At 37.7% G+C, this 24,902-nt stretch overlaps 1 protein-coding gene across 2 annotated transcripts in view; it reads left to right on the forward strand.

The window, feature by feature from the left end:
* SACM1L (SAC1 like phosphatidylinositide phosphatase) overlaps positions 1 to 24,902 on the forward strand; it is a 55,816-nt gene that overhangs the window by 1,308 nt on the left and 29,606 nt on the right. For both annotated transcript variants that reach the window (XM_004033988.5, XM_055382179.2), the window contains exons 2-7: positions 12,885 to 12,982; positions 14,564 to 14,638; positions 16,208 to 16,335; positions 18,925 to 19,074; positions 22,552 to 22,611; positions 23,459 to 23,492. In XM_004033988.5, coding sequence (XP_004034036.1) covers positions 12,885 to 12,982; positions 14,564 to 14,638; positions 16,208 to 16,335; positions 18,925 to 19,074; positions 22,552 to 22,611; positions 23,459 to 23,492 — 545 coding nt within the window. The remainder of the gene's footprint in view (positions 1 to 12,884; positions 12,983 to 14,563; positions 14,639 to 16,207; positions 16,336 to 18,924; positions 19,075 to 22,551; positions 22,612 to 23,458; positions 23,493 to 24,902) is intronic.

Consider the following 24,902-nt stretch of genomic DNA (forward strand, 5'->3'; position numbering starts at 1 on the left):
AGCTAAAATACCTTGGCAGTTAGGCATAGATATCGCATTTCTTTTGCAGGGAAATGACACCAAAATGTGGTTTGGGCACTTAAGCTCCTCAGACCTCAACCTCACTAGTAACTTTCTGAAAGGTTCAGTGGAAAGTTAGAGGTGCAAAATTCAGAGAGGTCATCTATTCCACATTGTATGTGTTGCAAAAAAGATAATTGCTTTTTCTACAGTGCACCCCCTGTGGGTGCCATTTCTGTTTACTGTAATGTTCTTTGAAAACCCTAGCTGCACACTTCCCTCCACATTTTCCTCTCCACCTTTCCCTATTTTCTCCCAGTTCCCCTTTGCAAAGTGCTCACCTCGTCTTTGGTGAAAGAGTTGAAGGAAGTGTCTTCCGCTGCGTTTCTGGCCAGGCCACTGTCACATGTGCTCTGCTAGCTAATTAGGTTATTGTCTATCTGATAGGCACTGAAGGGTTTAATGTGATCCTACACCAGGTCTCAAATGTGTTTAAGCCATATGGAGCCATGGCTTCATGCAGCTTAGCGTGGCAAAGATTGAATAGGATGGAGAACTTGAGAATTATGATGATTGTTTTTCAGCTGCCAAAACACTAAATTTAACCAGTTCAGGCCTTAAAACAAACCAAAATCCTCGCATACATAAAAGAGAAAGGAAATTTGTCCCTTAAGTAGTAAGAATGATGTTTTTATATTGATTTTTGTGAGAAGTGGAAACTCTTAAATTATTTGGGTGATAAAGTCAAACTGGGGTTATGTGAAAGTCATTCTCTCATTTGTCAGTCCTAGCTTTTTTTCCTCCTGAAAAAAAAGTTTAGAGCGTTTCTGTAAATGTGAAGGTACAACTTTTTTGCACCTTTTTCTTTACCAAGGGGTTTATGAGTTAGAATTTCCATTTTTATTCCTTCCTTTTGGCCCTTCCTGCTCTGAGGCTGCTGTTGAAGGTTTTCAAATGTGGCTCCTGCCCTAAGGAGTATTCTTTTTTGGATGCATTTAGAAGTGAAATTGGTTTCTGTATAAGAATTGGTAGGAGATAGTAGCCATTTTTTAAAATGTGTCTAGAGATGTGTTTTAAGAAATATCCATGCACAAGAGATAGTTCGATTATTTTATTACAAAAGGATTGCTAAAAGGATTTATTTAAATGTTGAAATGCTTGGTTTTTTTTGTTTGTTTCGTTTTGCCTTTAAAGAGATGGGGTCTCATTCTGTTGCCCAGGCTGGAGTATAGTGGTTTGATCGTAGCTCACTGCAGCCTGTAACTCCTAGTCTCAAGCGAGCCTCCCACCTCAGCCTCTTGAGGAGCTAGGACTACAGATGCACACCACCACACCTGTCCTACTTGGGATTTTAAATAATAATTCTGTCTGCATTATGCCATGCTTTTTCTCCAGCCCATCTCTGCCCTGTTGAATTTCACCTTTCTAATGCTCTGGTTTTATCCTCTGCTTTCCTGCTTACAATTTTCAGTTCCATCTTACTGACCTATAGGATCAAGCTTGCATTTCTTAGCCATCTGTATATTCTAGCCTCTTTATAATCTGTCGCCTAATTTATTTCCCGTAATTGCCCAGAGCCTTTCCCCCACTTCTGCAAAACTTGGCTCATCCCCTTCTAGCTTCAAACTTGGGTGTTATTTTGATCCTTCTACCCAGAATGCCTTCTTCCTCTCATTTCTCTTTACATACTGGTCACATCCATGGTAGAGCCAAGAGATCTCAGGTTTTGTTAGTCAGAATGGATATGGATTCATATCTTAACGTGACTACTTGTTTTGTGTCCTGGGCATAGTACTTAATCCTTCTGAATTGGTGTTTCAATCTGTAAAATGGGAATGTTGATACTTCACAGGATTATTGTAAGGTTTGAAAGAGAGTTTTTTATTTTTATTTTTTTTTGAGACAGGGTCTCACTTGTCACCCAGGCTGGAGTGCAGTGGTGTGAGCTCAGCTCACTGCAGCCTCAGCCTCCCAGGCTCAATTGATCCTCTCACCTCAGCCCCCGAAGCATCTGGGACTACAGGTGCACATCACCATGCCTGGCTGATTTTTTCTGTTTTTCAGTTTCGCCATGTTGCCGAAACTTGAACTCCTGGTCTTAAGTGATCCATGCACCCTGGCCTCCCAAAGTGCTGGAATTACTGGCATGAGCCGCCGTGCCTGGCCCAAAGAGAGTTTAGATGAAGTACTTAGTGTACCTCATAGGTACCTTCTTTGAGAAATGTTTTCTTTCCATGTCTTCTCCTTCACTGAGTTCTGGTAACAGTTTTTAAAGCCAAAAATGAAAAATTATTGTAACAGGGGTTAGACACCAAATGTTTACGTGATTTATATATTCTGTCTCTTAGGATCAGTTTACAGTGCGTTTACTTTCTCATGGACAAGAGGATGGAAAGCTAGAATGGTCAATCCGTAGTACTGTTTGAACTACTCATTTTGTCACTTAGAAATGAAATCATTATGTACACAGTTATGTGACTCTTACTGACAGAGATACATGCTGAGAAATATGTTAGGCAACTTCTTTGTACAAACATCAGAGTATAATTACACAAACCTAGATGGTACAGCCTACTACACACCTAGGCTATATGGAATAGCCAGTTGTTCCTAGGCTACAAACCTGTACAGCAGGTTACTGTACTGAATACTGTAGGCAGTTGCAACACAATGGTAAAGATTTGTGTATGTATACATACATAAACAAGAAAAGGTACAGTAAATATATGGTATTATAAGCTTATAGGACCACCATCATATGTGTAGTCTGTCGTTGACCAAAGCATTGATACATGGCACATGGCTGTACTTTGTTTCTCCAACCAGTTTACACCATAACATTTTCTTCTCTAGTCCTCCTCAGTACTTAACATAGAGCCTTGTGCAGAGCAGCTCCTCAGTGAATCAACTGAGTAAATGAAAGGAACTTTCCAGTATAGACCACGTACTAGCACTGCAAAAAGAACACAGTCTAGGGTAATTTGGAATGTATCCTTTTGAAGAAACACAGCTTAAAAGTCATTTCATGTATATTGTCTTCCCAGTGTCTCTGTGAGGTCATAGGTTGATATGTATCCTGTCATTGTTGAAAACAGTCTAATAATTGCCCTTGGCCACAAAGTCAGATCATACAGCCAAGCCATGGTAGAGCTAGCCTTGGAATACGGCTGGTCCAGAGTCCAGTGATCTGTCCATTCCATTGCATTATCCATATTACCTTTTTTTCTCTTATCAGATTGCTCTCACCTTAGTCCTCAGACATGCCAGGTATTGAAATGAGTCACTTACAACCAAATATAGTTGACATGTCCATATTAATTTCCATATGTTTAATGTGGAAAACAGAATATTGATTTGCTCAGAATTTAAAATTCATACTTTTTAAACTTCCAGGCAGTTCTAAATATCCTTTTAGACTCCATTTTTCTTTTTAAGCCCTTTGTATAGGCATGGATAATGTCAGACAGTGATAAATTTGAAATTGCAAAATAATTAGACAGGAAATGTAATTTTTAAGAAGCTTATCTATCCCTATATATAAGCTAAAATACCTTGGCAGTTCAGCATAGGTGTTACATTTCCTTTGCAGGGAAATGACATCAAATGTGGTTTGGGCACTTCTTATGCCCCTCAGACCTCAAGCTCATAATAACTTTCTAAAAGGTTCAGTGGAAAGTTAGAGGTGCAAAATTATTGGATACATTTAAAGCGTTTTTTCTTCTTTTTTTTTCTTTTTCTTTTAAAAGGTCAGTTGAAACTAGGTGTAAGGCAGGGAATCCTTTAGATACTGCATCAGGCTGCAGCATGCCTCTGAAGAATACTGTTTCCTCAGGAAATTGCCATTTTTAAAAGAGTCTCATAACTGTGAGGTCATCAGTCAGGGCAGATATGATCCAACCTTGAAAACAGATGTAACCTGAGCTACCTTGTGATACAGACACATGTAATCTGTTCAATATAATGAACATTCATATTATTCACAGAAGTCTCCCGGTGGAGGGAAGGGTGTAGGGCAGCTCAGATTATTCTCATGAGTTTTAGCACAGACAATATGGGGTTTGTATCCAGAACATTAGTTGGCTGGGAGTTCAGGCTAGTTCAGGCTTACCTAGGCTCACCTGGCTAGCCTAGGTTAGTGCTAGGCTACATCAAATGACTTGGTATGCTTGTTTTAAGTGCATATTCCAGGGCCCCTCATTAGGCCTACTGAGTGAAAATCTCTGGGGTTGAGCGGTGGAAATCTGCAAGTTTAACTAGCTATCCTGGTAGTTTTTATGCACTCTGAAATATTTTAGGGCTGGGCATACATAGCTGAGTTAGGACCAGAACATGCTGGTAGAAGAGAATTCTTTGGAAGATGTGGGGCTCTGGTAGATTGTGCTGTGGATTAGAGCTTCAGATTAGGTGGAATTTGGACCTAGTCCTGTGAAGAAGTCTGGTTGAGAGAATGGGTTTTAGGGCATTCAGGGAATAGGATGTAGGTGGGAACACAGAGTTTTGAGAAAGAGGATAGCATTAGAATGAGTCTTTCTAGAAACACCAACTGGTTTGGAATTGGGTTGTGCCCCTGGGGAGTCTGTGATGAACTTGAACTATAGGAGAGGCAAGCAGGGAGGGCTCAGTGAGGAGGTACCCAAAGGGAGGATGAATGCGGGAGGTAGGAGCACCTTCTGCCTATGAGTGTAGTATGTGCAGGGGATCCTTCTTTACTGTAAAGTTCTTTTCTTTTTGCTCACCAAACCTAGTAAAGTGTTGTGCCTCTGTCTTTTCAACCAGAGATGTATTAAATTTGATCATTAAGACCTTGATTTAATTCTTTTTTTTTTTGAGATGGGGTCTCACGCTGTTGCCCAGGCTGGAGTGCAGTGGCGCAGTCTCGGCTCACCACAACCACCACCTCCCAGGTTCAAGTGATTCTCGTGCGTCAGCCTCCCTTGTAGCTGGGACTACAGGCATGCACCACCAGGCCCGGCTAATTTTTGTATTGTTAGTAGAGACAGAGTTTCACCATGTTGGCCAGGCTGGTCTTGATCTCCTGACTTCAAGTGATCCACCCGCCTCGGCCTCCCAAAGTGTTGGGATTACAGGCATGAGCCACTGCACCCAGCCAAATTCTTTACGTAAGATTTTTGAGGGAATATGTTCTTGCTACAGTTTTTTGACATATCACTGTGGCTCCTATGCAAAGTAGTGGTTTCATTATTTTTAAAAATTGTGGTAAAATAAAACATTAAATTTACCGTCTTAACCATTTTTAAGTATACAGTTCAGGGGCAATAAGCACATTCATGTTATACAACCATTATCACCATCCATCGCTAGAACCCTTTTCATCTTGCAAAAGTAAACTCTGTACCCATTAAACAACTCCCCATTTCTGTATCCTCCCAGCCCCTGGCAACCACCATTCTACTTTCTGTCTCTATAAATTTGACTTCTCTAGATGCCTCATGAAGTGGCAGTATTTGTCCTTTTATGACTGGTTTATTTCACTTAGCATAATGTCCTTAAGGTTCATCCATTTTGTAGCATGTGTCAGAATTTCCTTTTTTTTTTTTTTTTTTTTTTTTTGAGATGGAGTCTCGCTGTGTCGCCCAGGCTGGAGTACAGTGGTGCGATCTCGGCCCACTGCAACCTCTGCCTCCTGGGTTCAAGCAATTCTCCTGCCTTAGCCTCCTAAGTAGCTGGGATTTCAGGTGCCCGCCACCACGCCCAGCTACTGTTTTGTATTTTTAGTAGAGACAAGGTTTCACTGCATTTGCCAGGATGGTCTCCATCTCCTGACCTCGTGATCCGCCCACCTCGGCTTCCCAGAGTGTTGGGATTCCAGGCCTGAGCCACTGTGCCCGGCCCAGAATCTCCTTTTTAAGGCTGAATAATATTCCATTATATGTATGTACCACATTTCATTTGTTCATTTGTTGATAGACACATAGGTGGTGGCTTCCACCTTTTTGGCTGTTGTGAGTAATGCCAGTATGAATGTGAGTATACAAATACCTTTTTGAATCCCTACTTTCAGTTATTTTGAGTATATACCCGGAAGTGGAATTGTTGGATCATACGGGAATTCTATTTTTAATTTTTAGTGGGCCACCATACTGTTTTCCCATAGTGGCTGCACCGTTTTACATTCCCACCCACAAAGCACCAGGATTCCAGTGTCTCCACATCATAGCCAACACTTGTTATTTTCTATCCTGGGTTTTTTTTTTTTTTTTTCCTTCTAGATAATAGCCATTTTAATGGGTATGAGGTTGGTAAGTAGTAATGTTTTTGTAGTGGGCCAGTTTTACTCATTGATTTGACAGGATTTTAAAGAGGTTAGTTGTCTGAAATAAGACGTGAATGTTACATGGGAGATAAATGTTTTCAGACACTAGAAAATCACAATGCCAACACTGAAAGAAAATAAAAATATTTGATGTTAATATTATAATTAAAGATATTGCTTTTCTTAAAATTTAACAAGACTAATTTTTTAAAAAACACTCTTAAGAGCTGTTGAATCCCAGGTGACTATAAGATTAAATGCATTTGTATTAAGTGTAATACCAGAACTGCCTTTGTTGCATTTAGCTTTTAGTCCCAGTTCCACTTCTGGGATACTCAAAATAATTAAAAGTAAGGTCTCAAAGAGAGATTTGTATACCCCTGTTCATAGCAGCAGCATTCACAACAGTCAAAAAGGAGGAAGCAACCTAAGTGTTGATTCTTTCTTTTTTTTTTTTATTTCAACATTTTTTGTAGAGATGAGATCTCGCTGTGTTGACCAGGCTGGTCTCAAACTCCTGGCCTCAAGATCCTCCTGCTTTGTTTTTCTTTTCTTTTCTTTTCTTTTTTTTTTAAGACAGGCTCTTGCTCTGTTGCCCAGGCTGGAGTGCAGTGGTGCGATCTTGGCTCAGAGCAGCCTCTGCCTCCCAGGTTGAAGTGATCCTCCGACCTCAGCCTCCTGAATAGCTGAGGCCACAGGTGCATACCACCACACCCAGCTAATTTTTGCATTTTTTGTAGAAATGGGGTTTTGCCATGTTGCCCAGGCTGGTCTCAAACTCCTGGGCTCAAGCAGTCCTCCTGCCTCAGCCTCCCAAAGTGCTGGGATTACAGGCATGAGCACTGTACCCAACCGCTTTTTCTTTTTTATGCCATGCTTGGACAGTAATCCTTAAAAGCAAAATAACGAACTGAATGAAGGTAGTCAAAATAGGAGCGATTATTATACAAGTATTATGCTATTTTGATATATCTTCCATAGTATGTGTCTTATTAATGGGAACCAGAACTCTGGGTAGATATCGGATCGTCTTGTCTTGACAGATACTTGGTAGGATTCTTGTTCAGTTAGAGTTAATAGTGAATTGGAGGCTAATCACCTCACCAGATAGTTTATATAGGACCAGAACCCTTTTTAGTATACAGTATTACTTTGAACCTTAGAGATCTGTTATCAACAGTATAGATAATGACCAAATAATCTTCTTGGATCGAATCTTGTCTTCTGAAATCCATTTCATAAAATAAGTAATATGATAGCTTGTTTGGTAAAGATTTAAACACAAAAATAGCAATAAAACAATACACACCAGCAAAAATTATACCACTGAATGTTTACCTAATTGTTTTTGACTGTTTAAATGCTAGAGAGTTAAAGTTAATTTCACTGGCTTTTGAAATGAAGCCCAGGAAGCATAAAACGTAGAATAAAATTTATTACATAAAACAGTTATGCTTCAGATCAGTATTAAGACCAATACAAAAGTGGTGGGAAATGAAAGGAGAGGAAGAGAAGAGTAAGGGCATATATGTAGGTTCCGTGAGTTAGGATGATACCTGCTGTTATGGTTAACAGAATTGTGAGTCATTACTTATAATTACTATCCCTCGAAATGTTGATTCCCTGGCAGTCACTGTTCACATTTTCATTGCTCCAATTCTTAAGCCTAGAGATACTACTTTCAGTGACATTATCAGAATAGCCCGATGGCAGCATCAGCAATTTAGATTCCAACAGCATCTCTCAGAGAAGATCAAGCAAAGGCCTCAGGACTTTTGAGTGAGACATCTCTACCTTGATCCATAATTACTCTTATTTGTATACTTTGTTATAATACTTTTTTTTTTGAGACGAAGTCTCGCTCTTGTGCCCCAGGCTGGAGTGCGATGGCGCAATCTCTGCTCACTGCAACCTCCGCCTCCGAGGTTCAAGCGATTCTCCTGCCTCAGCCTCCTGAGTAGCTGGGATTACAGGCGCCTGCCACCATGCCTGACTAATTTTTGTATTTTTAGTAGAGATAGGGTTTCACCATGTTGGCCAGGCTGGTCTTGACTGAACTCCTAACCTCATGGAGTCTTGCTCTGTCGCCAGCCTAGAGTGCAGTGGTGTGATCTCAGCTCACTGCAACCTCCACCTCCTGGGTTCAAGCAAGCGATTCCCCTGCCTCAGCCTCCCGAGTAGCTGGGACTACAGGCGCGCGCCACCGCACCCAGCTAATTGTTTTGTTTGTATTTTAGTAGAGACGGGTTTCACCATGTTGGCCAGGATGGTCTCGATCTCCTGACCCTGTGATCCACCCACCTCGGCCTCCCAAAGTGCTGGGATTACAGGCGTGAGCCTCTGTGCCCGGCCTGTAATACAGTTTTTAAATCTTATTTTTATTTCAATCTTATGTATATGGTTTAAAAGTAAGTAGTATACAAAGCTTATAATAACAGAGGCATCTACTTTTTTAAGCAACTTCTGTTATTTTACTGCATATCTATAAAAATGCTCAAATTAGGCTGGGCTGTGGTTTATGTAGCTGTGGTTCAAATGAAGCCTCATGGTGTATCATAATTACATTTCTTTATAAAAATGTTTTGTTTTTATAAATTATAAATTTATAAAATTTATAATTTTATGAATTTATATAAATTTTATAAAATTATAAATTATAAATTAAATGTTTTTAATTTCCTAGAATTAAAAAGTGCCTTGGTTCTTGTTATTTGCTTGACGTTTTTTTGAGACGGAGTCTCACTCTGTCGCCCAGGCTGGAATGCAATGGCGTGATCTTGGCTCACTGCCGCCTCCATCTCCTGGGTTCAGGCAATTCTCCTGCCTTAGCCTTAGCGGGGATCACAGGCATGCGCCACCACACCTGGCTAATTTTTGTATTTTTAGTAGAGACAGGGTTTCACTGTGTCGGCCAGGCTGGTCTCAAACTTCTCACCTCAAACGATCTGCCCGCTTCCGCCTCCTAAAGTGCTGGGATTACAGGTGTGAGCCACCGCGCCCGGCCGAGAAAAACCTTTAATTGCTTATAATGGAGATAGTTTTTTTTCTGTGTGTGCGTATGACTTTTGTGCTCTTATGAACAGCTGATTTTATAATAAATACTTTATTGCTGACTGAAATGTACCTACTAAGTTATACCTCCAAAGTTGTATGTGGAAACAAGTGTGACTTTTCAGTTCATTGATTTTTGTCCAAATAATTTTCATTTTAAAGGTCTTACAGGTGAGAGTTTAAATACATTTATGTAAATACAGGTGGTCAGAGTGTAGGAAGGGTGAGCTGTCGAGGGCAAGCAATATGCATTTCTCTGTTGGCTGTTTATCTAGATGCAAGCTTTGTGTTTTTGTGCCTAATATAAAAAAGTGGAGGAATTCGATTTCTGAGCTTGGTGAATAATAATCTTTTTATGTTAAAAATAGCATTAGTTATTGAAGAGGTAACACACCCTTTGTCTGGAGAAATAAATTATGGCAACTCTGTCCCCCAAAATACAGCTGTGAACTTAAAAGATGTAGACCTCTGAGTATTATGAAGAAAATGGATGTAATAAAGCCCGTGGACTTTACTCTGTGGTCAAAACTGTGTCACCTTCCTGAGACCTTTCTGAAACCTGTAACTTTGTCCTGGATGTAAAAGTAAAGCAGCCAAATAAGAGCAGTGGTGATGGCTTTGTCAAGACACTAAAGACGGTGGAAGTGTAAAAAAACAATGTTAAAACCCAGTGTTCTGAAACCATTTAGTAAAATTTTAATAATGCCTGGAGTCCCCTCTTAGTGCTGAGCATATCACGTGTATTCTGTCATCCACCCTTACCTATCAGTTCTATCTCTTTTAATTTTATTTTACTTTAATTTTTTTTTTGAGACAGAGTCTCACTCTGTTGCCCAGGCTGGAGTGCAGTGGTGTGATCTGAACTCACTGCAACCTCTGCCTCCTGAGCTTAAGCGATTCTCATGCCTCAGCCTCCCAAGTAGCTGGGACTACAGGCATGCACCACCATGGCCAGCTAATGTTTGTATTTTTAGTAGAGATGAGGTTTCACCATGTTGGCCAGGCTGGTCTCGAACACCTGACCTTAACTGATCCACCTGCCTGGGCCTCCCAACGTGGTGGGATTACAGGCGTGAGCCACTGCGCCCAGCCTGTATCTCTTTTTAATGGAGAGAAGGCTGAGAATGGCAGCAAGGAATGAAACCTTTCCTCAAATGAATTTTTAGATGCCTTGGTGTTTGGGTCTCGAGGTGACAAAACTTTTAAAACATTATTTTAAATGGAAAGACTTTAAATTTTATTAAACCTGGGTTTTAAAAACATTTCTTTAATTTTTTTTTTTTTTTTTTTTTTTTACTAACCAGGGTCAATTTTGAACACAACAATGTATCTGTGCCAGCCTACCAAAGGATGATGTCTTCAAATTGTAGTAATAGAGTATGGTGAAAAAAAAATTATAGCCTTTAGACTTTTGCAAAACTGGTTTGAATCCCAATTCCGTGCCTACCATCAGTGAGTCCCCAAAACAAAGCACTGAAATTCCTGGCTCAGCTTTCCCTGGAATGTATTCATCACCTGCCGCATAGCCCCTAGTGCTTGCATAATGCTTAGTATGCGGTAGCCTTTTGGTAAATGTTAATGGCTTACACTTGGAATGCAACTTGTGCTTCCATAAAACATCTTCTATAGATAACGGACTGAAATAGTGGATTTAAAAAAAAATGGCTTAAGACTAGATGTCTGGAATTTCTTTATATTTCTTTGGTTTTAGGACCTTTCACTTTGTTTTCTTTTTATAGCTTTATTGAAGTTTAGTTGACATACAATAAACTACACACATGGAAAAGGGAAGTGTACAGTTTGATAAATTTTGACATTTTTACACCCATGAAACCATTGCCAGTATTACAATAGTGAACGTATCCGTCACCCTGAAACGTTTCCTCGTGCCTGTAATCCCTCCTTTTTCTCCCTTCCTGCACAAGTTAAACATATATGTGCCCTATGATCCAGCTGTTCCACTTCTAGGGAGTTAACCAAGAGAAGTGAACGTCTACCTTAAGACTTTTATACAAGAATGTTCCTAGAACCGTTCTTTATTCATAGTAACCCAAAACCAAAGTTACCAAATAGCCATCAACAAATGAATGGATCAACAAATTATGATATATCCATACAATGGAATGCTATTCAGTAATAAAAAGGAATGAATTGTTGTGTTCAGGTTAAATTGAAGATTGCTGTATTTTAAGCAGATTTGCTTTCTTTGTTGTACTGATTTTCCTCTACTTAGCATATCCCCCCAAATGAAGGAAACTAGCCTAATGTTTAGTTAGTTACAGATGAACCATAGAAGGTTGTAAGTTATATTTGGGTAATTAAGGATTGATTATTCCTCAGATAACTTACAGTAAAAAAGAGTCAAAAGTTTGTTTTGCTGCAGGACATTTTTCTATAATGCCAAATAGCTTATACACAATTGGTAAATAGAAAATGATGTCCATGATGGTTGTGTGGGTTTGAATGAGATTTTTCATAGGCAAGTGGGAGTAGAATTAAAAAGGAAAGGAAAAAGCCCTCAGACTGGCTGCTGCACAGATAGAACAGATAGAAATTCTTTTAAGTCTGGTTTGTGAACAATAAAGATTAGTTTCTGGAAAAAGAAATAGTTCTTGGACTCAGCCTCCCTCCCCAGCCTTGCTCAGCTTCTGGAAAGGTTGTATCTTCTCCTGTGCCTACCTTAAAACAGCAGTCTCCATCAGTGACTTGGAGTTCTACTTCAGTCTGCATCGTTTTAGTGCCTGCAAACGAAAACGCAGTTTTACTTTATTCTGTTAATATTTTGTATATCCTGAGTCAGTCCCTCACCATGCTGAGTTGCTTGCCTGAACTATTTAAGTTGTTTCTTGAGAAACCAACTGTTATTTTTGTTAGACTCTAATTACAAAGTTGCATAAATTTTAAGTAGTCTCTCTCAACCGTGTTTCTACCTCCTTTATTTTTTATTTTCCAGAGTGAGTTTTTTTCAGGAACATATATATGGGTTTCTAAAAAAACACCCCACCTGAATGTTAATTTGTTTTTAAAAATTTCCTGGAAATATTTTATTTAAAATGCATTTCTTACTATTTTTAGCTAATACCTCTTGCTTACTATGCGTCAGATGTTCAAAGTACTTACCAAAGATTAGCTCATTTAATTCACACGATGTTGCGTGATGAATCTGGTATTATCGTTATTTTACAGAAAGGGAATAGGAGGATCAGAGAGAATGAGTAACTTGTCTAAGGTCACACTACTGGTAGTCTGGTTCTGTAGGCTCTGGTCCTACTATGCTGCCTTCTGTACCCTGTTGAATATAATAAACTAGATTTGATTATGGCGTTTTTTGTATATGTTAAATTGATGGTTTCATAGCAAATCAAAACCTTGTCAGCATCAAATATACAAGTGAAAAGAGTTGCAGTGAACTCATAAGGACAGCAAACTTAACAGATTCATCCTTTTAGAAGCTGGGAAAATGATGTCAAATTTATACTCTGTAATTATCATAATAAGTAGTTTTTTAGAAGTCTTCATTTCATTTGGTTAGTTATTTATGTTTTACATTTCTTCTTAGGCATATCACACCTGAAAAATTTTATGTGGAAGCTTGTGATGATGGAGCAGATGACGTACTTACCATCGACCGTGTGTCCACAGAGGTTACCCTTGCAGGTATTTTACAGCCATATTTAGAAGTTTAGGGAGAAAGATTTTATACATAAATTACAATAATTAAAAAACATCACTCAGAGGTGTGTCAGTGTGTGGATCTCTGAGTGCATTCTTATTAAAATTTTTATTCTTGCTACCTCATTCATAGGTTGGTGCATCAATTTTATGCTATCTCCTTTTCTGTGAAAAGGAGAAATGATCTTGAAAATTTTAGGTAGCATTTTACTGTCCATAAGGATTTAAAAACATAATATTTATTATTTTTTTCCTTTAGCTGTATTTTAGCAGGATTGGTTTAGATAGCTAAGCTTCTTTCTAGCTGTAAGATGTAAGATATTTGAGAGTGAAAAAGTTGTTTCAGCTTTAAGAGTATGGAATTTTAACAGCTGCTTTTGTTTTGAAAGCTTTCATGACTATGCAGAAATTTAATAAATGAAAAATAAAATAAACTTCACTGACTAAAACTTGTAGGTGTTCTTAGGCAAATGATGTTTCTAAGTTTTATCTACCTATCCAGTTATACTTTGGTTTTGCTTTTCTGGGATGTGAAAAACAAACTTTTTTTTCACTTGTGTGGAACACCCTGACTTTCCAAATAGATAAATGCGAAATAATTTTGGTGGCAAATTAATATACCATGTGATAACATATTTAGAATTTCATATTTCACTTGTTTGAAGATTCTATTCACCCCCAGAGTTCTATATTTATTTTTTTCTTAAAGTACAATATTTGAATAACCATAGAGTAGGCATTCAGTAAATAGCCTTTGAGTGGGTGAAGTGAAATACGAAAATATATTCCATGAGATAATGGGGTGTAAGACAAGTATGGCTATAAAATTTCTGTTTTTTTGATTATGTGGTAATTCTGGTAGGTACTATGTATAGTTTGTCTTTGATCAAATGGAATTAGAGCTCTGTTTTAGTTTGATAATTTGACATTTCCTATTTGTCTGTTGCTTGGTGGCTGCTCTCTCAAGATAGCTGACTGGTTTTAACTAGTGTTAGTACACTTCTTCTAAAGTTTAAATTATACTACTATACCATGTTGACACAACCTAGTGTCTTACAAGAGCTTTAATGTGGGTGTATTTTCAGTTATTCTTGATCTTTCAGTAATGTTTTATTTGTAGGTAGAGATTGCAGACCCATTTGAATAGACTGAAAAGCTAAAGGTCATGAATAGTTTGAATGTAAAGATGATGATGCCAAACAGTCATCAGTAAGACATGTGATAAAATACTTCCACGCAAAGTCAGTACTGATGAGCGACTGACTTGCTGACAGTTTCTTAGCCAGTTTCTTTTCACCACTGGGAATGCAGACTATGGCATTCCTAATGGGATTATTTTTTCTTCCATGAAAAAACCTAACATACATTCTAGGAGTTATCACAGTTTTATTGCTGTTACACTCCAGTTTACATAACTTATAGCTCTATCAATAGTGCATTTAGGTTAAGGAAAAACAAATCATGCAAATTGATGTAGTCAAAGTAACTATTGAAATCAAACTAAATTTCTGTTTCTGTTGGTGAGCTTTTTGTATTTGATTTTTCTTTCTTTCCTTTCTTTTAAAGTCAAGAAAGATGTTCCTCCTTCAGCTGTCACAAGACCAATATTTGGTATACTGGGCACAATCCATCTGGTGGCAGGTAAGAGAAAATAAGCTAAGATGGGCAAAGAAGGTAATTAACAAGGTAGTTAAATTGATAATATTAGAGTGAGTATACAATGAAGTAATACTTTGTATCATGCTTTAAGCAGTAAATCTCTTGGTTAAGTATTTGTCATTAATTTTTAAAAGAAATACTCCCCAAATGGTAAAATTTATCAGCGTGAGCTTCTATTATTTAAAAAAAAGTTTTGTATTTTGTTGTGTTTCAGTTAGAGTTAAAATCCTTAGCTAGATAATTTTCACAAATGGAGTATGTAAATAAAATTTTTTTTTTTTTTTTTTTTTTGTGTTGGAGTTTTATTCTTGTTGCCCAGGCTGGAGTGCAATGGCATGAACTCAGCTCACTGCACCCTCCGCCTCCCGGGTTCAAGTGATTCTCCTGCCTCAGCTTCCTGAGTAGCTGGGATTACAGGTGCCTGCCACCACACTCGGATAATTTGTTATATTTTTAGTAGAGATGGGGTTTCACCATGTTTGTCAGACTGGTCTTGAACTCCTGACCTCAGGTGATCCACCCGTCCCAGCCTCCCAAAGTGCTGGGATTACAGGCATGAGCCACCACGCCCAGCCTGTAAATAAAATTTTCAGTGCATCAGTGGAACAGGGTATTCTACACCTTCAGCCCTGTAGTAATAGGACATAGTGCATATTAGCAAATGTTACTTGGTTCTGAGTTGTTAAGAAGGTGATTTTTGTTTAGATTTAATTTGATTGAGCTTGTTTGAAGTTCCTATTTTTTCAGGCACCATGCTAGATGCTGAGTTATAAAGGATGAAAGTCCATTTTGCCCTGCAGTTCACAGTCTAGTGAGAGAGGCGTGTAAGTAGTAAATTACTGCAGTACAGTGTGACAAGTTCCAGGAGAGACATGTACATGGCAAAACTTTCAGAGGGGGAACTTGTGGGTAGAATGTTGAACAGACCTGAAGAATTAATTGAGTAGGAAAGGGTTACTCTGTTTTATGTATTTCTGGGGTGAGGAGGTGGCAAGGTCAGGACTGGTGTATTGTGCATGATGTTGTGATAACTCCTTGATTCCTGACCACTCATCCTTGTAATATTGCAGCAGCCAGTTAGGTATACCGCCCCAGCACATTTCTCTACCATTTAGAGAGAGACACGAAGGACATAGGAGTGGTGTGGAAGGGACATTGCCCTGTAGTGTCAGATCTCACGTCCTGATGCTTTAAGCTGCCTGCTGGGAAATGATTAGCAGAGGTCTGTATCCCTTGGGGGTGATGAAAGAGAGAAAGAGAAGTATTTTCTGTCTCTACTTTCCATTTACTAAGACAAATCCTTTGGTTATGAAAAGCTTTTGCTTTTATCTTTTTTGAGAAAAACATGACCTTTCAGTAAGAATTTTTCTAAATAATATGCTGGCCTTTCTATTCATAAATTGTAAGGTTGCTTTAAAAATGGGCCTTTTATCTGAGTGGCACAATATAGTCTCATTCTACTAGCCTTTAAAGTTAAACAATAAGGACTCCTATTTCTACCTTTAGAGTTACTATTTTTATAATTATGTGTGTTTGGCTTGCTTTTTGCAGGTAATTATCTTATAGTCATTACCAAAAAGATAAAAGTAGGTGAATTTTTCAGTCATGTAATCTGGAAAGCAACAGATTTTGATGTCCTTTCTTATAAGAAGACAATGTTGCACTTAACTGATATTCAGGTAAGAAGTGGAAATTGTTACTAATTGCAAAGCCCAAAGAAGTAGCATGGGCTGGGGAGAGGAGGATGAGGGTGTTGTGGAATACAAAGAATGCTATAATTATTTTAACAACCTATAGAGTAAGGTTACTCTACCTACTTTTCTACCTAGGCATAAAAAATATTTTTTAAATCATTTGTTGCTCTTGTTTTTTTTTTTTTAAAGATTCAGTTCTTAAATTATGCAATTTCATATGGAGAGAAGGGAAAACAGAAATGCACGTGTACTCAACACCAGATTTAACTTCATATCCTCTTTGTAAAGAAATAAAATATAAATACCTTTGAAGTTCTACTCCTCTTAACTCATTCCCTTCTTTCCCAGAGAGGTTTTCTCTATTTTTACCACATGTGAATGTAAGTGTGTATGTCTGTTTATGAAATGTGTATATATTCTTTCAGGCAGTTTTCCTTTTGCACTATTCCTGTATGCACAGATTTCAGTAACCATAGTTTAGTTAACACCAGTCCCCAAAACAGCATGGCTTAAATTTCAGTTACTCCAGTTTATTAACTGAAGAATTAACCCACCAAAGATGAAGGTGCAAAAAAACAAAAAGCAACAACTCTGGAAGAGAAATTGAAATTGAACATAAATGGAGCATAGAAGAAGTAGCTGACCATGGGAATGCTGACACTATCACCATTCAAGGGACTGTAGGTATGCAGCCAGAGGTCCTAGTGCAGGCGAACTGACCGACATTAATGATGGAGTGTCTGTGACGAAAGGGATGACAGTATCCCAGAGAAAGTGATGCCTGCAACAGACTTCCCATTAAAGGAAACCTTGAAGATATTTCCCAACATTGAAAGTGCAAAGGATAAAATGTCAAGTTGGTTTAGACTTAGGAAGGTGTATGACAGTTCACCAGGGATAGAAGAAATATTCTGTATCTTAATCTATATGACAAGAAGGCGGCAAGCACTGTTCAAGTCTCTTGATAAATTTTTTTACAAAGAAAATTTTTTATTCTCGGTGTTTCTAATGTTTTAAATTATAGTGTGCTAAATATTAGTTTTACAATTTGTTCATTTATGCTTATAATTTACTATATATATCTTATAAGTTACATCTACAACGTAACTATATAAGTTAATATCTATAACTAATATCTATAACTTACGATAGAGTTTTTAATGTTTTGACAAAAAAATTTTTAAAGGTCATGAAACAATCATAGTTTTTACAATTGACTGTTAAGATAGCTTAAGATTATTAAGATGAAAATAACATGGTAATTTTTACATTCCCACTTTACAAAGTAAAGACTGCCTGTATGCATATTTAAACAGGATCTGTTTTTGCTCGGAGTGTGTATGAAACTTACATGAGTGGCATTGCCCTGTTCTGATTCTTTGAAACTTACTTTTTAAAGTCAACATTGTTTAGAGATATATATACCTGTTGAGAGTGATTGTTTTCTTAATGTAATTTTAGTTACATGTTTGCTATTTAAAAATTTTAAGTTGTATTTTTACACCCAATTTATAAGAATGTTTCTAGAAGAAAATATATTATTCTAAAACATATAACTTAGGATAAACATTTTAAAAAATAATATTATAGCACTGCCTACCTGAGTAAAACTACAGGATATGCTTTTTATACTTTAGAATTTCTTTTTTATTATATATATCAAGAAATATATATCAATATCTTCATTCTCTACTAGGCATATTTTAAAGAAATAAAAACAGCTGTATTTATTTAATAGACCAGTCATATTTACTTAGACAATTTCTTCTCGATTGTTATTCTTTGTTGTCAAGCTGTGTAGCTAATTTTAAAAACATGTCTGAGCACAAATAAAAAATTTTGTATATGTAGATTTGTAACATGTAGATTAACAAGTTAATCATTTAGTAATGATTAAACGTTACCAAACATTAACAGTTGTTTTTTAAAACAAGGATAAAAACAAATGTCAATCTTGGTATTCATTGGGAAAGCTAGTTAAAATAGTTTCCCAAAAATAAAGATAAATATTGCTTTTACTGGACTTTTTAATCTTTGTTTTAAAGAAAAAGAATTCCATTTTACTTCTCGTCCATCCCAAACCGGGGAACGTTTCTTGAGAATGTGGATGGTGTTAGTATCTTGTTATTTGCTGTTTGCATTATTGGGCCCGTCGTAAATTTATGTATTTTATTTGTCAAATGAAGATGGCTATGCTAACTTAGCAGGGCTGTTGTGAAGATTAAAGGGAATCTTTGGAAAATACCTGGCACACAGTAGGTCATAACCGAAGGTGATGTTTTGTTAAAACTACTCTTCTGCCCTTGAGAATAAAATTTGTAAAGGATACAAAGGGGAGGAGTCCTACCTAATCAAGTTACCTAATAGTACCCTACAGTGTTTATTGAGTATCTTCTGTGTGTCAGGAACTGTCCTACATCCCAGGGAAATGGCGAGCATCCCCCTCACTGGCTCAGTCCTTGTGCCAGTAGTCTTTAATGAGACTGGACTTAACAGGATTTAATTTGTATTCTTTTCTCATGCTGGCAGATTCCTTTTCAATTATGAGCTATACTGATTTTTCTTTGTTTATAGTTACAAGATAATAAAACCTTCCTAGCGATGCTAAACCATGTCTTGAATGTGGATGGATTTTACTTTTCAACAACATATGATTTGACCCATACTTTGCAGCGGCTATCCAACACTAGTCCTGAATTCCAAGAAATGAGTCTCTTGGAAAGGGTAAGCTTGATCTTCAATTATTTTTATTTTTAGGTTTTTAAAAGGGACATGTCTCTGTTTCATGCATAACAATTTATATTGATTTTTCTCAGTCCTGGCTATCTTAGAATCATGTATGAGGCTTTGAAAATATACCCTGTTTTAAATATACATCACAATCCCAGTGTGTGAGTCCTTGAATCTGTGTATGTATACAGCCAGAATTGAGAATCACTGGTGTAGATATTCAGAAATCTTTGTATAAACACACATGTAAGTTATTAGAGGAAAATCTTTCCGAATTTGTATCTCTGCATAAATATTACCAGGCTACCAAGTGCTAACTCTCAGATGTCAAATCTTCAAACTAGCATTGCATTCATTTGTAATTTCTTAACTCTCAGTGTTCGGTAGTGTAGCAGTTACATTAGCAGTGTAATTAGGCTTATAAAATTCATATTCTAACAGTTGATATTTCTTCTGTAGTGATGGTTATTTATAATTTTTATAACTAAAAATGTAACAAAAGTCACTAGAACTTGGAAACTATCCTTTTAAGGTTTTTTTTATTTTGCCTTTTTTTTTTCTTTGAGACAGAGTCTCACTCTGTCACCTAGGCTGTAGTGCAGTGGTGCGATCTCAGCTCACTGCAACCTCTGCCTCCTGGGTTCAAGCAATTCTCATGTTTCAGCCTTGTAGGTAGCTGCAATTACAGGCGTGTGCTAACACGCTTGGCTAGTTTTTAGTAGAGATGGGGTTTCGCCATGTTGCCCAGGCTGGTCTTGAACTCCTGGCCTCAAGTGATCCACCCACCTCATCCTCTCAAAGTGCTGGGATTACAGGCATGAGCCACTGTGCCTGCTCAGTCTGCCTTTTTTTTTTTTTTTTAATATACAGTGAATGTATCTTTAAAATTAGGTTTCATATGATCTCAACTTAAAGTTTCTTTTGTTCAAGAACCTGGATAATTGCTACCTTAATTTTTTTTGACACACCTTAGAAGTGTTTAATGAGAAGACAGAATTTAAAAGGTCGCTCCATCTTACTTATTAGGTTGGACAATGTGAAGTCGCCAGTAATTGACCATTTTTGACCAACAAAAATGGTTATTTCATATGGTTCAACCTAAATTAATATTTTAGTTGACTGGCTTTTTTGGGTGAGATTTTACACTCTAATTTGGTAAAATTGTATGTAGGCTTAGATGGAAGTTTAGGTGCAGGCTAAGCATTCAAGAAACTTGGCTTTTAACTACAAAGAGACTTGCTTTTAAAAGCAGTTGCTACATTCTCCATTTGTTTATGAAACATCTCTACAACGTCAGCCATGTACCAGGAACTATACTAGCCCCTGGGGACCCAGAATGAAGCTGTGGACCCTGTCTTGTGGGAGCCTACAGTCTGCTGGGGAAGTGGTAGTCAAAGAATGGTTGCTATAATGGTGATATATACCAAAGTGTGGTGGGATCCTGAAGGAATGAGGGTCTTTGCCTGAGGTTGTCAGGGACAACTTTATAAAGTAAGGTATCTACAGAGGACAGTAACTTTACACAGAAAGGTAACTTTTGAGCTGAGACTTGATGAAGATTTGTTGGTCAGGTGACAGTGGGCCGGGGGGTTCCAGGCAGAGGTGGTGGCAGAGGCTAAGCTGAAGAAAAAGCCATCTCATCTGTTGGGATGAGATGGGAATGTTTTGTCAGCTAAACAGAAAGTTAGCCAAGTGTAGTGGTTCATGCCTGTAATCCCAACACTTTAGGTGGCCGAGGCAGAAGGATTGCTTGAGTCCATGAGTTCAGGACCAGCCTGGGCAACATAGGGAGACCACAGCTCTACAAAAAAATTTAAAAATTAATCAGGTGTGGCGGCATGCACCTGCAATCCCAGCTACTCGGGAGGCTGAGGTGGGAGGTTCACTTGAGATAGAAGCCACAGTGTGCTGTCATCACGCCACTGCACTCCAGCCAAGGCAACAGCAAGACGGTCTAAAAAAGAAAAGTTAATGTTAACATAGGGAATCATAAAAGTGATAAATGGAACATATATACCCTAAATGTTTTAACTTAAAACATAAAAGTTTTACATTGGTCAACGTTTTTATGTACGGCCATAGGATTTTCTTTGTTTTTGGTTCCTTGATTCTGAATTGTCTTCCCTGTGTAAATTACATCCATAAGGCTTTCCCATTTGGGCCACTTTAAAGACTTTGACACTTACAGAGAAATCTGTGTGCAGAATCCTGTACATTTTTACTATGTTCTTTTATATTTTTTTAGTTGCCACTCCCACTCCAAATTCAACAGCAGTTAGCAACTTGCCTCTTATCAAGTTACATTCCAAATCATTTAACTTTATAGAAACAGCAGTGTGTTTTTCATCTTATTTCATTGGTTTATAAAATAGTTAAACTATATAATGATGAAATAATAAGTATGACTGGTACAAATTCGGGAACACACACTTGAATCTCAGGAAGTGCGATTCAGCTGGTTGTGGTCAAGTGCAAAAGCCATTCCCTGTGACTTTTAGAGTCGGGGTTGCCGGTGGTTCAGTTGGTATGCTTCATAAATAGAATTGATTAATCTACTGAGTAGAGTCAGTTATTTTGTTTGTTTTTTCTTTTTTGAGACAGAGTCTTGCTCTGTCACCTATCCTGGAGTGCAGTGGCACAATCTTGGCTCATTGCAGCCTCCACCTCCCAGGTTCCAGTGATTCATGTGCCTTAGCCTCCCCAAGTAACTGGGACTACAGACACGTGCTACCACGTCCGACTAATTTTTGCATTTTTAGTAGAGACATGTCGGCCAGGCTGGTCTCGAACTCCTAAGTCTCAAGTGATCCGCCTGCCTTGGCCTCTCAGAGTGCTGGGATTACAGGCATGAGCCACCACGTCTGGCCCTAAGTAGAGTTGATTAAATATAGATTGTTGAGGGAGCCTCTTCTGTATTTATGAAAGTCGGAGTGGCCAGAGATGAGATCAGAGAGTTAATTAGGGGCTGCCAGATCCTAGGACTGATTAGGCCATGCAGAGATTTGGTTCTTTAGATGACAGAGTCATTGAAGAATTTTGAGCAGATAGGAGACAGGACATGTTAGAGAACTCCTGCTGGTAGCATTGTGGAAAAATGAGTGGCGAAGGCTAATGCCTAAACTGGAGGCAAGGGAAGGTGTGTTAGTAGTTAGGCTGGAGTCAGATGTTGGTAAAGATAGTGGGAGTAGAAATGTAAAGAATATGGATTTTGAAGGAGATTTAGTACTTGACAATTAAATGTAAGGGAAAGAAATACCGTAAAACTCCTCCCAGGTTTCTGTCTGGCCTGAGACAATGAGATAGAAATGCCCACAGGAGGTACAGATTTGAGGGGGAGATGTATTTTGTTTGAGGCCTGTCAAAGAAACTGGCTTCTAGCCATCAGAAAGAGACATTGATTGGTGTAGTTTTCTTTCTGTAGAAAGTAAGCTTGGCAGGAGATATTTTATTAAATTTTAAAACTTCTCTCAGGCAGATCAGCGGTTTGTATGGAATGGTCATCTTCTAAGAGAACTTTCTGCACAGCCAGAGGTAATGTACACGAAATAAAATCTGCTTAATTGTTACAGTCCAAGCTTTAATTCAGTGCATACTATAAAGTGACTTCCTAATCACCAAGAATTTCGAGAAACAATTCTAATTTAACTGTTTATAACTTACAAACTTGGATCAGGTCTACCCTGTCACATCATTCTAGGTTGAAGAAGCCTAACTATTTTACTCTGATCTTCTATAGAAGCCTTAAATAAAAATACATTGCTTTGTCTAACTAAGAGAGATACAGGGGATCTTGGTACATGGATAATGGAGAAATGAGGGGCCAGGGCCAAGTTTCCTGGCCAAGGGGAGAGCTCTTTTTTGTCTTCCTTTGGGGATGAGACTCCCTTCAGTCACCCAGGAGAGAGATGCACAGGCACCGCCCTCTTCTGTCCTTTGTCTACACATGAGGTATAAACAGGGAGGCCCAGCTAGGGAAACATGATATATTATTGAATCTAGGTAAATAGATGTGTCTAATTGCTTTATTTCTTGTCATTTGCTATGCTTTTTTTGGAAAAGTAGTTTGAGCTGCAAACAATTAGCATGGGATATCTTTTCCCTGGAGGAGTGAAGTTGTTGTAGGCAAAGACTGAAAAGGAGGTAAACATTCTGTAACTTCATGTAGCTTTATTAGTGTTCCAAAATCTGTGAATATTCAAGCTCAAATGATTGTAATGCATACTTAATGTTACATTAGAGAAATTTTTTAAAAATTATATTACCCATAAGTTTACTACCTTGTTATGTTTGTATATTACCTCCCTGTGTGTAAATATTTTTATATAATGCTTATTTATTTTTAAAGTATATTTATTCTAAATATATATCTTCATTTCAGGTTCATCGGTTTGCCCTTCCAGTGTTACATGGCTGTATCCTTACATGATATTACTCTTTAGTTTCTAGATGCCTTTATTTAAATTTTATTATAAGGCAGATTTAGAGATAGTCTCAAATACTCCATAAGGAGAGTATTTCAGAATTAATATAAATTGCTGTTGATAAGAAAATCAAACTCATTGCTATTTTGGTTTTTTTTTTTTTTTAGAATGAACTTTTCAGACTATACGATTCTCTCTCTGTTCAAGAGTTCCGGGGCTGGTTGTTTAAAGAAAAGGAATATGTGTACTGTATTTTGCCTTTATTTGATGTTACCTTTTATCAGTAAATTACACATAAGTAGTTTGGACCTGGCTGTTGAAAACTTTCCTAAGTACATAATTTAAAAAGTTAGACTTAGGCCGGGCATGGTGGCTTGCACCTCTAGTCCCAGTTACTCAGGAGGCTGAGGTGGGAGGATGACTTGAGCCCAGGAGTTTGAGGCTGCAGTGAGCTGTGATGGCACCACTGCACTCCAGCCTGGGTGACAGGGTCAAAAAAAGTGAGACTCAGACACTAGTGTGGGTAACAAGTTGGAGAGGAGAATTACCATTAAAAATTTTGTCATTTGAAATAGTGACAGATAAATGAAAATAAGTAGAGTACAAAGAATATTGCCTAGGGGAGAAATCAGAGTACAGATACAAAATGAGTAATGATTATCTAATTGTAGGTTCATTTTAAAAACAAATGTATGTCATAGACATCATAATAAAAATAAAGCAGCCAAGTGAGCTGGCTCTTAAAGGATATATAAGCACAATATGCTGATGAGTGCCTATCCAGTTATGTGCCACATACTGACATTTCAGTCGGTGACAGACCACATACATGAAGGTGGTCCTATAAGATTATAATACCATATTTCTACTGTATCTTTTCTATGTTTAGATATGTTGAGATACACAAATACCATTGTGTTACAGTTGCCTACAGTATTTAGTACAGTAACATGCTATACAGGTTTGTAGCTAAGGAGCGATGGGCTATGCCGTGTAGCCTAGGTGTGTAGTAGGCTGTGCCATCTAGGTTTGTGTAAGTATACTCTATAATGTATAGAATTGCCTAACGATGCATTTCTCAGAATGTACCCCTATTAAGTGATGCATGACTGTAATCAGGATTGTGCCCTGAAGAAAACGGTGATGACATCTATCAAGCACATGTAAGAAGCTTATCAATACAAGTCTATTATTTATTTATTCAGTATGTTAATATAATTTCACTAAACTTAATGCTTGTTATACTTAAAGAAAACCCAAAAGGTAATGGAGGAAACATGTTCCACAGTTATGGGGAAATAAAAATTAGAAAATTTCATGGTAAAAGCTCATTTATTTTTGTTTCCCCACCCCGAGCTTTCCAAGTTCTCCTAAGGATAAAATAAGAATAAATGTGTTTAT

Source organism: Gorilla gorilla, chromosome 2, assembly GCF_029281585.2.
Source record: "Gorilla gorilla gorilla isolate KB3781 chromosome 2, NHGRI_mGorGor1-v2.1_pri, whole genome shotgun sequence".
NCBI classification, from domain to species: domain Eukaryota; kingdom Metazoa; phylum Chordata; class Mammalia; order Primates; family Hominidae; genus Gorilla; species Gorilla gorilla.